Source organism: Onychostoma macrolepis, chromosome 20 (genome assembly GCF_012432095.1).
Source record: "Onychostoma macrolepis isolate SWU-2019 chromosome 20, ASM1243209v1, whole genome shotgun sequence".
NCBI classification, from domain to species: domain Eukaryota; kingdom Metazoa; phylum Chordata; class Actinopteri; order Cypriniformes; family Cyprinidae; genus Onychostoma; species Onychostoma macrolepis.
Genome location: NC_081174.1, coordinates 31593696 through 31610382, shown reverse-complemented (window position 1 = coordinate 31610382; position 16687 = coordinate 31593696). Strand labels below are relative to the sequence as shown.

The following is a 16687-nucleotide window of genomic DNA, read 5'->3' as shown; positions in this document are numbered from 1 at the left end:
CTTAAATCATCAACCTGCTATCTTGACACACTTCCCACATCTTTTTTTCAAAAGTGTGCTTAACTGTTTAGAAGCAGATCTCTTAGAAGTGGTGAACGCTTCACTTCTTTCTGGGACTTTTCCAAACTCCCTGAAAACTGCAGTTGTTAAGCCCCTTCTGAAAAAGCGCAATCTTGATAACACAATGTTGAACAACTATAGACCAATATCAAATCTTCCGTTCATAGGTAAGATTATTGAAAAGGTAGTTTTTCATCAGCTGAACAACTACTTAAACTCAAATGGATACCTGGACAATTTTCAATCTGGTTTCCGAACGCATCACAGCACAGAGACTGCGCTTATTAAGATAATAAATGATATTCGCTTTAATTCTGATTCTGGCAAAATATCAGGGCTGGTACTGCTAGATCTTAGTGCTGCGTTTGACACTGTTGATCATAACATACTTCTAGAGAGACTGGAAAACTGGGTCAGGCTTTCTGGGATGGTACTCAAATGGTTCAGGTCATACTTAGAAGGGAGAGGTTATTATGTGAGTATAGGAGAGCATAAGTCTAAGTGGACGTCCATGACATGCGGAGTCCCACAAGGCTCAATTCTTGCACCGCTCTTGTTTAGCCTGTATATGCTCCCACTAAGTCAAATAATGAGAAAGAACCAAATTGCCTATCACAGCTATGCTGATGATACCCAGATTTACCTAGCCTTATCTCCAAACGACTACAGCCCCATTGACTCCTTCTGCCAATGCATTGATGAAATAAACTGTTGGATGTGCCAGAACTTTCTTCAGTTAAACAAGGAGAAAACTGAAGTCATTGCATTTGGAAACAAAGATGAAGTTCTCAAGGTGAATGCACACCTTGACTCTAGGGGTCAATCAACTAAAAATCAAGTCAAAAATCTTGGGGTGATTCTGGAGACAGACCTTAGTTTTAGTAGTCATGTCAAAGCAGTAACTAAATCAGCATACTATCATCTCAAAAACATTGCAAGAATTAGATGTTTTGTGTCCAGTCAAGACTTGGAGAAACTTGTTCATGCCTTTATCACCAGCAGGGTGGATTATTGTAATGGTCTCCTTCCAAAGAAGACCATTAGACAGCTGCAGCTCATCCAGAATGCTGCTGCCAGGATTCTGACTAGAACCAGAAAATCTGAGCATATCACACCAGTCCTCAGGTCCTTACACTGGCTTCCAGTTACATTAAGGATAGATTTTAAAGCACTTTTACTCGTTTATAAATCATTCAATGGCCTAGGACCTAAATACATTGCAGATATGCTCACTAAATATAAACCTAACAGATCACTCAGATCATTAGGATCGAATCAGTTAGAAATACCAAGGGTTCACAAAAAACAAGGGGAGTCCGCTTTTAGATATTATGCCGCCCGGAGTTGGAACCAGCTTCCAGAAGAGATCAGATGTGCTAAAACATTAGCCACATTTAAATCCAGACACAAAACTCATCTGTTTAGCTGTGCATTTATTAAATGAGCACTGTGCTACATCCAAACTAATTGCACTGTATTTTATGTATAATCATTTTCTATTCTTAACTGTTTTAAATTCATTTTAAATCAATTTTTATATCATTTCCTTTTTTTATTATTATTTTTGGTCACACTTTATATTAGGTGGCCTTAACTACTATGTACTTACATCAAAAAATAATTACAATGTACTTATTGTTTTCATACTGTATTGCAAAACACTATTGCTGCCATTGAGGTGGGATACGGGTAAGGTTAGGGACAGGTTTGGTGGTATGGGTCGGTTTAACGGTGGGTTAAGGTGTAAGGGATGGGTCAACAGTGTAATTATAAATGTAATTACAGAAATTAATTACAGATGTAATTACATATAGGTATTTTTAAAAATATAAGTACAATGTAAAAACATGTATGTACACAATAAGTGCATTGTACCAAATCATTAATTTAAATGTAAGTACATAGTAGTTAAGGCCACCTAATATAAAGTGGGACCTTATTTTTTAATTCCTTGTTTTTATTGTTGTGATTTTTTTAATGACTATTTCACTTCCTTTTATGTAAAGCACTTTGAATTACCACTGTGTATGAAATGTGAAACTTGCCTTGCCTTGCCTAGTGGGGGGGATCATCCAAAATACACATTTAAGTGTTCGTTTTATATATATATTTTTTATCTATTTGTATCTGTAGATTTAAATTCCAATCAATACCTTTAAAGGTTTTTTCTCCACTTCAGCAGCACTTACATACACCAAAACTTAGAGTTTGATTCCTCTCTATATTCTGAAGATTTTTACTGAGGGGTTTGTTCATATAAAATTTTTTTACACAACATTTTAGGATGAAAATGTATTGTTTTTCTGTCTGTTGACAGTATTTTATGATTTATGGAGTGATAAAAAGAGAAATCCAGAATCACCTCTGGAAAAACATTTAACTGTAATATATTAACAAAATCAAATAAAAATGTTGAATCAATGTTATCTATTTGTGTCTGTAGATTTAAATTCAATCAATAACTTTAAAGTTTTTCCTCCACTTTAGCAGCACTTACATACACCCAAAACCTTTCATTCTAATGTCAACAAAATCAGACAAGAATTTTGAACCAATGATCTGAATAGTAGAATGAAAACATCCAAAAAAAACCACACTGCACTTTATCTATTTGTATCTGAAGGTTTCAATAGCAATACAAAGTTTTTTGTCCACTTCAGTAGCACTTACATACACCAAAACGTACAGTTTTACTCCTCTCTATATTCTGAAGGATTTTACAGAAGGGTTTGTTCATGTAACATTTAGTTGATGTATTTTTAAAACTGTATTTCTTAAACAAGGTGAAAATGTATTGTTTTTCTGTCTGTTGACAGCATTTTCTGATTTATGAAGTTATAAAAAGAGAAATCCAGAAACCCATCTGTAAAAACTTTGAACTCTAATATGTTCACAAAATCAAACAAGAATATTAAGTCTGGCTTTATCCAATGGCCAATTTTTTGTTCTGGAAATGTATGCAAATTAGTGCATATTTAATTAGATAATGACTCATCTGCATATTTAAACATAACATTTCAGAAAATTTGTAATAGAAAACATTTGTCTTAATGTACTGTGATTAATCAACAGGGGAAGTATGGTGATATTGATTAGTTTACACTTGACATAAATTCCCAGCTAACAGAGAACATTCTCAGAATGTTCTGGCAAGGTTTTCTCAAAGTTATAAACAAACATTCTTGCAGCAACATTCATTCAAAGTCACCCGATCTTTAATAATATTCTCAGAATATTAGCACAAAAATGTTACTTTTACATCGTTTGTAACAGATAGGGCCGGACACAAAGGTAAGTGACAGTACGTTAGTATTTATTGAACTGAATAAAGTGGCTGGAGAGCTGGAACGACGTCCGGAGGTGAGTAATAGATATCACAAGTGAAGTTCGAGGAGTGAGGAGGTCAATAGTAATGTTGCTCTATTCCACAGGGTAGCGGTGGAAACGAGATGAGGGGATCTTCGGAGACACACGGATTGCCAGGACAGATGATCTAGGAGGAGAGGAGGACACAAGGAGGAGAGACAGGAGGTAAGGCACAAAGAGGTAAGTATTGTCAGCGATGTGTATACTCAACACGTAGATCGTGGGGAGTAGAGTCCACTTCGTAGTTACGATATCGGACAATTGGAGTGACTGTTGTGATGGTTTATATGCTGGGGTTGATGACTGATGTGATAAGGTGCAGGTGAGCGTGATTAGTATTCGGGTGATGTGGAACGTTATGATTGGTGGAGCGTAGGGCCTGGCCGATCCGTGACAGTACCCCCCTCTCCACGGCCCGCTCCTGAGGGCCGCCCTCGGCGTCGTGGTGGTCTACCCCGGCCTCGGGGTGCTGGGCGATCGGGGTGTGCCGAGTGGAATTCTTCAAGGAGTGTCAGGTCCAGAATGTCATCTCTAGGCACCCATGAGCGTTCCTCAGGACCGTAACCCTCCCAGTCCACGAGGTATTCCAGTTTACCACCACGACGCCGGGATTCCAGTATCTCCTTTACTCTGTATACGGCTCCTTCATCCAAGATGAGCGGGAGAGGGGGTTCTTCAGTCTGGTCAGGCCCTGGGGAAACAGGAGGAGAGAAGGGTTTGAGTAGGGACACATGGAAGGTGGGGTGAATTTTGTAGTGTGGAGGTAACTGTAGTTTATATGTGACGGGGTTGATTCGTTCCAGGATGGTGAAGGGGCCAATGAATCTGGGACTAAGTTTCCGACTAGGCAGGCGCAGCTTGATGTCCCTTGTGGACAGCCAGACCTTTTGCCCGGGTTGGTATTCGGGATTGGCGGATCTTTGGAGATCTGCTGCCATTCGTTGTCTGCGCACTGCCTGCTGAAGGTGGTGGTGTGCGGTGTCCCAGACTCTCTCGCTCTCTCGGAACCAGTAGTCGATGGTGGGGACCTCAGATGGCTCTCCGGACCAAGGTAACAGGGGAGGCTGGAAACCGAGTACGCACTGGAAGGGAGTGAGTCCAGTCGAGCTATGGCATAGTGAATTCTGGGTGTACTCGGCCCAGCCTAGGAACTGGTTCCAAGAGTCCTGGCGACCATGGCAGAAGGTTCGTAGGAAGCGTTCCACCTCCTGGATCTTACGTTCGGTCTGCCCGTTTGACTGCGGATGGTAGCCAGAAGATAGGCTTACGGTCACACCCAGGAGGGAGAAGAAGGCTTTCCAGACTCAAGAAATGAATTGGGGTCCTCTGTCCGATACTATGTCTTCAGGTATACCATAATAATGGAAGATGTGATTGAACAGGATTTCTGCTGTTTGCAGTGCTGTGAGAAGGCCTTTGAGGGGTATGAGATGACAGAATTTAGAAAATCGGTCTATGATGACGAAGATACATGTATTACCATCAGAGGCTGGTAGATCCGTGATGAAATCCACTCCTAGGTGTGACCAAGGGCGGTGAGGTATGGGTAGTGGAAGTAATTTGCCAGTGGGGAGATGATGGGAGCTTTTGGAGATGGTGCAGTCAGGGCAGCCCTGTACGAACCTTCTCACATCCCTGGCCATATTGGGCCACCAGAAGCGATCTTGTAGCAGCGAGAGAGTAGCGTTGGCCCCTGGGTGGCCAGTACCAAGGGAGGTATGGGTGGTACGGATGAGCGGGATGCGTTGGTTTCTTGGGACATACTGGTGATCCGGGGGGCAGCCCGGCGGATTGGCAGGTGGAGCGGTAGAGGCGACTAGTGGAGAGGTCCATTGAATGGGACTGGTGATGATCTCGGTAGGTAAGATCTTCGTCGGCTCTTCATTGTTGTCTTTGGGGCTATGGATGCGGGACATGGCGTCCACCTTTACATTCTTGGAACCAGGACGATAGGAAATTTTGAATTGGAATCGGGTGAAGAATAGCGCCCACCTGGCTTGTCTGGGATTTAACCGCTTGGCTTCGCGGAGATACTGTAGACAGGGGCGTAAATTTCATCTGACAGTAGGGGGGGACTATAAATGTAAAATTTCTCAAGAGCAATTTTTGAAGGGGACACAAATAATACAGCCAAAATTGTACTTGCAAGGATAGATATGTGTACACAGCATGTGTACATAGCATGGAGACCGTGTTTAAATATGAGTTCATGGTTCACCACGCGGTCATATTATAATTATTATTTTGCGTCATCCATAGTATTTTAGGCCTCAGATAGGGGGGGTCCTGTCCCCCCCGTCCCCCCCGGGATTTACGCCTATGACTGTAGATTCTTATGGTCTGTCAACACTAAGAAGTGTGCAGCCCCCTCCAACCAGTGCCTCCACTCTTCCAAGGCGAGCTTGATGGCCAAGAGTTCACGATTGCCGATGTCATAATTTCTCTCCGCTGGGCTGAGTTTTCGGGAGAAGTAGGCGCATGGATGGAGTTTGGGAGGCGTCCCCTGCTGCTGCAAAAGTATGGCTCCGACACCTGTTGTGGAAGCATCAACCTCTACCACGAAAGGTAACTTGGGATTGGGGTGAACGAGGAGTGGAGCGCTGGTGAAGTCGTGTTTGAGTTTGTCAAAGGCTTCTAGGGCACTAGGATTCCAGGTGAGGGATTTGGTGTTTCCTTTTAGTAGGTCTGTGAGTGGGCTGGTGATGGTGCTGTAGTTGGATATAAACCGTCGGTAGAAATTTGAAAATCCTAGGAATCTCTGAAGCTCTTTGATGTTGGTAGAAAGGGGCCAGGATGTGATAGCTTCCACCTTCCCCTTGTCCATGCGGATGCCACCACTGTTGATGATGTACCCGAGGAAGTGGATTGTGGATTGGTGGAAGGTGCATTTTTCGGCTTTGAGATATAGATGGTACTCCCGTGGCGTTGGAGGACCTCCGCAACGTGTTGGTGATGTTCGGCCAGGCTCCGGGAGTAGATGAGGATGTCGTCTATGTACACTATGACAAAGCGGTGAAGGAACTTCCGGAGCACCTCATGCATGAAACCTTGGAAAACTGAAGGGGCGTTGACTAACCCATAGGGCATCACCCGGTATTTGTAGTGGCCGGTGGGGGTCACAAAAGCGGTCTTCCATTCGTCCCCTTCTCTGATGCGTATGAGGTTATAGGCGCTGCGGAGGTCCAGCTTGGTGAATATGGTGGCACCGCGAAGTTGTTCCAATGCAGTTGGGACAAGGGGAAGGGGATATCGGAATTTGACAGTGATCTCATTGAGTTTGCGGTAATCGATGCAGGGTCTCAGGCCACCATCCTTCTTGGCCACGAAGAAAAAACTGGAAGCAGCAGGGGAGGTAGATGGAACGATGTAACCTTGTTGCAGAGCCTCCTCAATATACTCCTCCATGGCCTTCTGTTCAGGTGGTGAGAGGGGATAAATCCTCCCATGTGGTACTGGCTCACCCGGTATGAGATCGATCGCGCAGTCCCATGGCCGATGCGGTGGTAGCTGGGCAGCTTTCTTGGGACAGAAGACGTCGCTAAAGTGGGCATAACAGGATGGGATATCGATGGATAGCTTCTCGACCGGGCTCTCTATGGAAGTGGTGTGGATGGGAAGTTGGATAGGATCCTTATGGGAAGGCCTCGGTAACCTGGGGAAACAGTGAGGAAAACAGCTCTCGCCCCACTTTAGGACTTCTCCTGTCCTCCAGGCTAGGTGGGGATTATGCTGCACCAGCCAGGGGCGGCCAAGGATGATATCCACAGTTGAACCCTCCAGAACCAGCAAATGGAGTTCCTTCTGATGTAATTGTCCGATGCGTAATCATAAGGGTCCCACACTGTGGCGGACATGATGTCGTGTTAGGGGTTTGCCAGTTATTGATTGGATCTCGTAAGCTGTCTCCGTGACCGAGGTCCGGAGGAGGACGAAGAGGGCACTCCAGGATTTTGTGCCCATTAGCGCCACAGTACAGACATAAACCTTGGGTGATCTGTTTCTGTCTCTCTTGTGGTGAAAGGCGGGTTGAGTCTGTTTGCATGGGTTCTGGAAGGTCACTGGTCTCTGGTCGGCATGGAGGAGGAGTGGCAATGGCTGTGGAGGGATCCGTGGAACAAGATTGAATGCGGTTGGAGCACCTGATGGCCAGTTGGATAAACTTCTCCAGACCATATGTATTGTCGTAGACGCTGAGGTGAAGATGGAGTTGGGGATTAAGTCCTTGTCTGAAGGCTGTGAGCAACGACGGTTCATTCCAGCCGCTGGCGGCAGCGAGGGTTCGGATTTGGAGAGAATATTGGTGAATGGACATTGTTCCTTGTCGAAGTCGATACAGTTTTTCTCCCACAGAGGAATCTCCTGGTGAGCTGCTAAACACTTCCCGGAAGTGGTTAATGAAGTTGGAGAACGTCTGAGTGACGGGTCTGGCCTGGTTTAGTATGGTTTCTGCCCATCGGAGCACTGGGCCTGTGAGGGAGGTAACGACAAAGGCAATTTTTGACTGGTCAGTGGGAAACATATGTGGGTGAAGATCGATGGTGAGGGTGCACTGTAAGAGAAAGCCATTGCACTCCTCTGCCGATCCAGAGAAGGGCGCTGGTCTGGCCATGGGACTGGCGAAAACGATCGAAGAAGAAGTGCTGGTTGTCGTGCGGGTAGGAAGAGGTGCAGGAGCCGATGGTGCTGGTGGTGAAGGTGATTGAAGTAATATTTTCTTGAAAGAGTCCACCAACTCTTGAAAGGGATCCGTAGAGCTCATCCTGCTATTAGGTATGCTTCGGTCCGATCTTCTGTAACAGATAGGGCCGGACACAAAGGTAAGTGACAGTACGTTAGTATTTATTGAACTGAATAAAGTGGCTGGAGAGCTGGAACGACGTCCGGAGGTGAGTGATAGATATCACAAGTGAAGTTCGAGGAGTGAGGAGGTCAATAGTAATGTTGCTCTATTCCACAGGGTAGCGGTAAAAAAAAACGAGATGAGGGGATCTTCGGAGACACACGGATTGCCAGGACAGATGATCTAGGAGGAGAGGAGGACACAAGGAGGAGAGACAGGAGGTAAGGCACAAAGAGGTAAGTATTGTCAGCGATGTGTATACTCAACACGTAGATCGTGGGGAGTAGAGTCCACTTCGTAGTTACGAGATCGGAGAATTGGAGTGACTGTTGTGATGGTTTATATGCTGGGGTTGATGACTGATGTGATAAGGTGCAGGTGAGCGTGATTAGTATCCGGGTGATGTGGAACGTTGTGATTGGTGGAGCGTAGGGCCTGGCCGATCCGTGACATCGTTATGGAACTTCTTTTTTTTTTCCTGAAACGTTTTAGTAGGATGTTCGTCTAATGTTTTTTAAATGTTACAACTTTCAGAATGTTCAGAGAACATTCAAAAGTAACATTCTCATAATGCATAACCAAGAAAAAAACATTAGCAAAATGTTCTTGCAACATTGTTTTGTTTCAGTAGCTGGGTTCACCTATAGTGTTTTGCCTTAAGACATTACGATCAGGTTTATCCGCTCAATCTTCCTGAGTGAAACACTTGTAAAGAAGAATGAAAGCGTTTCTGCTCATGTTAATGTGAGCGATATCCTCTTATCCTCTTAAATCGACTCCTCTCTCATTATATTCCAGCAGCTGCTCCGCGGGGATAAAACGTCTGGTTTAGAGATGAATGAGGTGTTGTGGTGGTTCTGGACGGCATGAGGAACTAATGTTAGTGCTGTGATGGCACTGTGAGTGTTTGCTGTGAGCTCTGGGATTTAATCCAGTAAACAAACACAGACAGAAAGAACTCCAAAGGCAAACTGAAGTGAGTTTCATTAATCAGCGGTGGGCCGAGCGCAGGTAATGCCACTTCTGTCCGTCAGGCCCACATCTACTGCTTTTGTCTTTTTGTCACAGCTGTATATTCAACCATATGCTCAACAAATACGGCAGTCTTAATCTGTGCAGATTCAAAGTGCTCATTAATATTTAAAACTCTCTTGAGTGCAAGTGGGAAAAAAATCTGTGAATTTAAATATGGTACAATGTGTTAAAAAGACTTCAGAGTCAGAATTGCCATTATTAATTAAAACTATCAAATTGTTTTCAGTCACTGAAATAAAAGTCAAACTAAATAAAACACAAAAATTAAATAAAAAATACTTTAACTTCAATGAAAGTCAGTAATGTTGCTTTAAGTAAAATAAAATGTTTAAATTACTAAATTAATAAAAACTGAAAAATAATCCCCTGGTTTCACAGACAAGGCTTAAACCTAGTCCCAGACTTAAATGTAAATCTGAGCTGTTTCAACTGAAAGAAACTTGCACTGACTGATCTTAAAATATATCAGTGTCTTTGTTTTGTCTCAAGATGCACACCAGTAATACTTTTTCTAGGCACGTTTATAAAAATGGCTTAAATCTCCTGATTGAACTATGGCCTAATCCTGGTTTAGTCTAAACCCTGTCTGTGAAACCAGGCCAATGAAAGCTAAATAAAATTATATATATTAGTGCTGTCAATCGATTAAAATATTTAATCGCGTTAATCACAGTCAAGGACTGTGATTAATCATGATTAATCACAAATTTAAAATACTAGGACTTACCTGTAAATGTGTTGAAATGAAGAAATGTATGACACACTAGTTTAAGGAAACAGAACCTTTCACACCTCCGCCAGGTATGAGACATAATCCTTATTATTCCTTTGTTTTTATTCAGCCATTATCAGCCTTTATACTGACAATAAAACGTTTACCAAGCCACATCGCTTCAATCCCAGTATACATTTACCCAACTATTATTAAAAGTATTTCTAAATAAATACAACAAAACATTTTCTTGCGACCTTATGTGAAGTATTATGACAAAATGCGTTATGAAGAAGAATTGGACCTGTTCTGCGGGTGCATTAGAGCTAATATTAGCATCATGCTTCACAAGACAATTTATGAGATTAATAGTACACTTTTACTCAGAACTCACATCAAGTTTGCAATAACTTCCTTTTACGATGACGTGGAATTTTGTCGTTTACTGTTGTTAAAATATGCTATTTATAGCCTTTTATATCGCTGTACAAATTAGCATTTCAGATGTACACATTGACTCAAGAAAATCACATACAAATATCCTATCGTAATCGTGTGTTTATTATCTTATATAATCTATAATGGCTGTTGTCATGTTTATTTCTGCTGCTCTGCTGAAACTCACGTTGTTTGATGTTACAACCGCCTCTCTGTTCTTAAGTTGCCAGGGATACCTTCCAAGTAAAATACACATTAGTAAAAGGATCTATTTTAATTTTTATTTGTCTATATACACCTTAGGCGGCCATGGTACATTATAAAAGTAGCCCAAAAAACCGCAACCCACGGCTCTGTCATTTTTCCCGCAACTGTATTTTCAAAATAGTCCACTTGTGCCGTTACCCTGGCAACACTGGTGCTGTCCCATCAATACACAATGATAGATAACCTTCCGCGCTGCGATGACGGCAAGAAGTTGGGGTCAAACCTTATCAAATGATTAATTTGCATTAAAAAAATATTAACGCACTAAAATGTTTTAGATTAATCGCATGCGTTAACGCATTAACGTTGATATATAAATATAAAACTAATAAAAATGGCAAAAGCACTTAACAAAATTACTAAAACTCACACTAAAATCAAAATGAAAAAAAAAAAAGAGATAAAACATCCCCAATAATAATGATAATTTGTAATGTTGCATTGGCTAAAACTAAATTACAAAAATTGAAATAAAAGAATTATAAAAATAAAACTTTAAAAAATGCACATCAAGTTAAAACCTGCACTAAAATCAAAATCAAAGCAGAATAAAAACAGTTTCAGTAATTAAAAAAAAAACATTGAAAACTTAAAAATTAGTAATGTTTGCTTTGACAACCAACTGAAATATAAATTACTATAATTAAATTACTAAAATAAACTATAGAAACTATAAACTACTGAAAACTATGAAAATTGTTTTCAGTAACTGAACACATAAATAAAAAAGACACATATTAGATACATAAAAAAAAAAAACTTAAATGCAAATTAGTAAAGTAACAAGTTAAAATTTCTAAAACCAAATTACTAAAACTAAAATAAAAATAATATTAAATAGAATTATAAAAAATGAATATAAACTAATTATAAAAATATAAATTAACAAAAAAGAAAGATTAAAATAAATAATAAATAATAAATAAATAAAAGCTAATTAAAACATTCATAAATACTATAATAGTATACACTGTAAATTTTGCCGCTGAAAATATTATTGACAGCTGAAAGCATCATCAGAATAAGCTAAATAAGGTTGAGCGGGGCTAGTTGTCACATGCTCTAATTCTCACTCCAGCAGTAGTGTGGAGTTTCATGTCAATCATCTAGTCATATAATGAAGGTGGATGTTTTAGCACGTCTGTGGTCCTTACCGATGTGTTTGCCGTACATGTGGTAGTAGAAGCTGAAGCAGTACGCCGGCGGGCTGGTGATGCTGTTGGGGTTTTTGGGGGCCACATTAAACGTGGGGCTCAGGAGACGCGCCGTGTCGCCGTCTTTACGAGGTCTGGACGTCTCGATGTACATGTAGAAACCTGAGAACCACACACACACAACAATGAGACACACATACTTAAGCACAGTAATACAGTAACAGAACAAACAGTAGAAACACAGTAAGAGAAACTGCTGTAACACACGTGCTCAGCTGACTAACACTGAAGCAACGTAACTGCACTTTATTTTATATATATGTATATATATATATATATATATATATATATATATATATGTGTGTGTGTGTGTGTGTATAAAATATATATAAAATTATTTTAGTAGTTTTCTTTCTATTATTATTATTATTGTTATTGTCATCTTTAGCTTAACCATAAGATACAAACATCAACACAACAAACAAAAAATATCAAACAAATATAAAAAAAAAAAAAAACGTATAAAGTATAAGTATAAACAGTATAAAAGATCAAAAATTTTACTTCAACATACACAAATTATATAAATTATACTTCAGCATGCAAACCAATATATATTATGAGTACATTTATATGCATTATTATTATTGTTATTATTATATTCTTTTTCAATTGTACTGTTTCTGTTTACAAAAACAAATGGAAAATGCAGAAAGAAAATAATCTAAATTACAGAAAAAAAACCTCTCAAAAGTGAATATGAGAAATTGGGGGTAAATATCTTTAAATATGTTCATCTGTCTAAATAAACAAACAAACAAACAAACACAGACACGGTTATCTATCTATCTATCTATCTATCTATGTATATATATATATATATATATATATATATATATATATATATATATATATATACACACACACACACACACACACATATATATATATATATATATATCTATAGTAAATTGATAATTTATTACTAGTAAAAGCGGGCCGGATGTGTTTGATGCCACTAATCTCATTCATTTCTATTGTAATGTGTGGCGTGTTGTATGGCATTGATGATTGTTCTTCAGATCATCGTCTCGTTGAAAGGTTGGCCGTGAAAACCCCTCCAGCCACAATCAAACAGAGTTTCCTCTCCTGAACATGACGAGCCGTAATTAACGCCTCTGCAGGACTCTTGAGGAGAATGAAACGCCGGACAGTCTGGAATCATCAGGGTGATTAAAGTGAATGTATTATTTACAGGAGCGGCGCTCGTTCCCTCCGGAGCATCCCGTCATCATAAACCAGCGCCTTTGGGAACAGACAACCTCTGAAAAGCTGAATTTAATCCGAATCAAATCACTCTGAGCACTAATTGGAACTCGGTGGATATGAATGCAATTCTAGATAACTTCAGAAATCAGCATGAGGATTAAAAACCAGGCGCTTTCCATCCGGAGAGACTCGCAACGCTTCTCGAGCTGTAATATTTTGTGTATAAATTACATGTATCATTTATTATATATTAAATATGTTTAAAATATATTATAATTATAATATGTACAACTTGAAAATGGGATTTAATGAACTGCGCTTACCAAGTAATGAAAGTAAATAATAATAATGATAATAATGTGTATATATATATATATACACACACACACACACACACACACTAGTCAACATTTGAAGTGGATCAAAACCTTTCATCATTACTAAAACCTAAAACCAAACTGTGTTCTTGTCTTAGGACAACTTTGATTAACTTTTTTGATCCACTTCAAATGTTGACTACTGTAGATGTGACCCTGGAGCACAAAACCAGTCATAAGGGTAATTGTTTTGTTTTTTTAAAAATGGAGATGAATAAATAAGCTTTCCATTGATGTATGGTTTGTTATGAAAGGACGATATTTGGCTGAGAAAATCTGGAATCTGAGGGTGCAAAAAAATCGAAATATAGAGAAAATCACCTTTAAAGTTGTCCAAATGAAGTTCTGAGCAATGCATATTACTAATCAAAAATTAAGTTTTGATATATTTACGATAGGAAACTTACAAAATATCTTCATGGAACATGATCTTTATTTAATATCCTAATGATTTTTGGCATTAAAAAAAATCAATAATTTTGAGTCATTCAATGTATTGTTGGCTATTGCTACAAATATACCTGTGCTGCTTATGACTGCTTTTGTGCTCCAGGGTATATATATATATATATATATAGATAGATATATACACACACAGGTGCATCTCAAAAAATTTGAATATCGTGAAGTTAATTTTTTTATTGTAAAATTTCAAAAAGTGAAACTTTCATATATCTAGATTCATTACATGTAAAGTAAAACATTTCAGAAGTTTTTTTTTGTTTTAATTTTGATGATCAGAGCTTGCAGCTCATGAAAGTCAAGAATCTAGTATCTCAAAATATTAGAATATTTCCTAAGATCAATCAAAAAAAGGATTTGCCAAACAGAAAAGTTCAAGAAATCATCTCTGACTTCAGAAACTTCACACTGGACTTCAAGCAGCTTGGATTCTGTGCCTCTCCACTCTTCCTCCAGACTCCAGACTCCTTGATTTCCAAATGAAATGTAAAATTTACTTTCATCTGAAAAGAGGACTTTGGACCACTGAGCAACAGTCCAGTTCTTTTTCTCCACAGCCCAGGTAAGATGCTTCTGACGTTGTCTCTGGTTCAGAAGTGGCTTGGTAGCCCTTTTCCTGAAGACGTCTGAGCGTGGTGACTCTTGATGCACTGACTCCAGCTTCAGTTCTCTCCTTGTGAAGCTCTCACAAGTGTTTGAATCGGCTTTGCTTGACTGTATTCTCAAGCTTGCGGTCATCCCTGTTGCTTGTGCACCTTTTCCTACCCAATTTCTTCCTTCCAGTCAACTTTGCATTTAATATGCTTTGATACAGCACTCTGTAAACAGCCACACCTTTCAGTAATGACCTTCTGTGACTTACCCTCTTTGTGTTGCCTGCTTTATTTAGAACTGCTGTGAAGTCAAGATGAGATATGGTTTGGGGACTAAAGAATAAGATGTATGGGTTCGTGCAGGCCTAAACTGGTCCGAGCTTTAGAAGAATGATATAGTAAAATGTGTTTTTGACTTTCTTACCATGTGTGGAAAAGTATGGCTGTTAAGAGATGTAACCTTGATGGCTAGGGAAAAGATATAAAGGTGCAGCAAACCCTCCCTTCTTTGTTGCACTCTGCAGCAACTTGTGTTTCTGTATGACTGTCTGACCTTCTTTGCAAAGTATAAAAAATTGAGTGGGTTTGTCTCTTAAGCGGTGAGTCATTTTCATTTTCTGCCACAACAGACGACACACTGACTCTGTCCTAAAGGCCTGAGATGCTCATACCCTGTTTGGAGCCGCTGCGGTCCCCGCTGGGCCCCGTGTTGGGCGTGTATTTGGTGTCGCGTGTGGCTGCGCTGTGTCTCGTCCAGTCGAAGTCGTCGTTCTTGTCCTGAGTGAACATGCAGATGAGATCCTCCTCAAAACTGCATTGAAACTCTCCTGAGAACAACCAGAAGCAGGGTTAGAAAAAGTACACTTCCATAATGCACTTAAAGTGCTCTGTTTTCATGCACTAATTTTGTCCTCAATATACTAAAGTGATTCTTTAGTACTTCTTAAGATGAACATCTAAGTGTACTCAAATGTGCTATTTTGGGACACCATGAATATGAACTAAAATGAACTTTTAACATACTATCTCTGTATTTAAAAAAATGTATTTTGTCACCACTTGTAGTACACTTGAGTGCACTAGTGTATGAAAGATGGGTTCTACAAATGCTAACTAAATACATTTTATTCTTACTTATCCCTAACCGTAACCCTAATTACAAATGTAGGAATTTAGCCAGAATCTCTCCGCGACTCTTTCTATAATCTGTAAACAGTGCTGCAGCAGCATTATCATTACAAACAACTTACTTTTGTGCCTGTTTCTCAAACACATCATCATATGACTTCACGACACACAGGACTGTTGCAAAGCATTTTAGGCCTGAACGCATGTGTTGTGTTTGGAAATGAGTGTCAGGACTGTCATTAACACACACAGACGAGCAGGACTTTGAGATTCAGCCGCTGCTGTTTGTGGATAAATATTCATTAGCATTAACACAGGCTTCACTCTCACGACTCAAAACTAATGCAGGAGATCCTCGAGAAAACAGAGAACAATCCTTAGGATCTTAACCAGCTCCAAGAAAGAATAAGAAAGAAAGAAAGGCAGGAATAGTGCATAAATACTCACTCAGACGAGGATTGATGGGAGCTGTGAAGAGAAAAATAGAAAACATTCATCAGATCAGCAGCTGAATAACAGTAAACACATCGCAATTGACCCTAATTTATTCAATACAATCAAACAAAAAAATCACTATGAAAAACCTTTAATATTAATACTTTTCTCACATGACAAAAATAAATAATAAAAAAGTTACTAAATTGCAGAAATTGCTAGTAAATTTCACAAATAATTACAAAGAAACAGCAAGAAACACATTGAATGAAGCATGCAATTTTGAAGTAGAAAGATTGAAGTTTTATTTTGTTGTAAAACACTCCAATCATTTTTTCAACTATAGGTATTGAACAACAATTTATAAACCATTTTTATTTTAACACATTGTGAATATTATAAACTGTGTGTTCAGTATTTTCACTATTTTAATTATTTCTCACAGATTACTAAAATAAATAGATACAAACAAACAAACAAACAAACAAACAAACAAACACGAGAACGTCGTAATTATAATGGAATTTAATATAAATTGATCAATTTAAATT

General features: G+C 39.4%; 1 protein-coding gene across 1 annotated transcript in view; it reads right to left on the bottom strand.

The window, feature by feature from the left end:
* Positions 1 to 16687, bottom strand: part of LOC131526565 (MAM domain-containing glycosylphosphatidylinositol anchor protein 2-like) — a 184429-nt gene that overhangs the window by 7100 nt on the left and 160642 nt on the right. Inside the window, 3 exon segments of the mRNA XM_058754901.1 lie at positions 11873 to 12034; positions 15245 to 15400; positions 16149 to 16169. Coding sequence (XP_058610884.1) covers positions 11873 to 12034; positions 15245 to 15400; positions 16149 to 16169 — 339 coding nt within the window.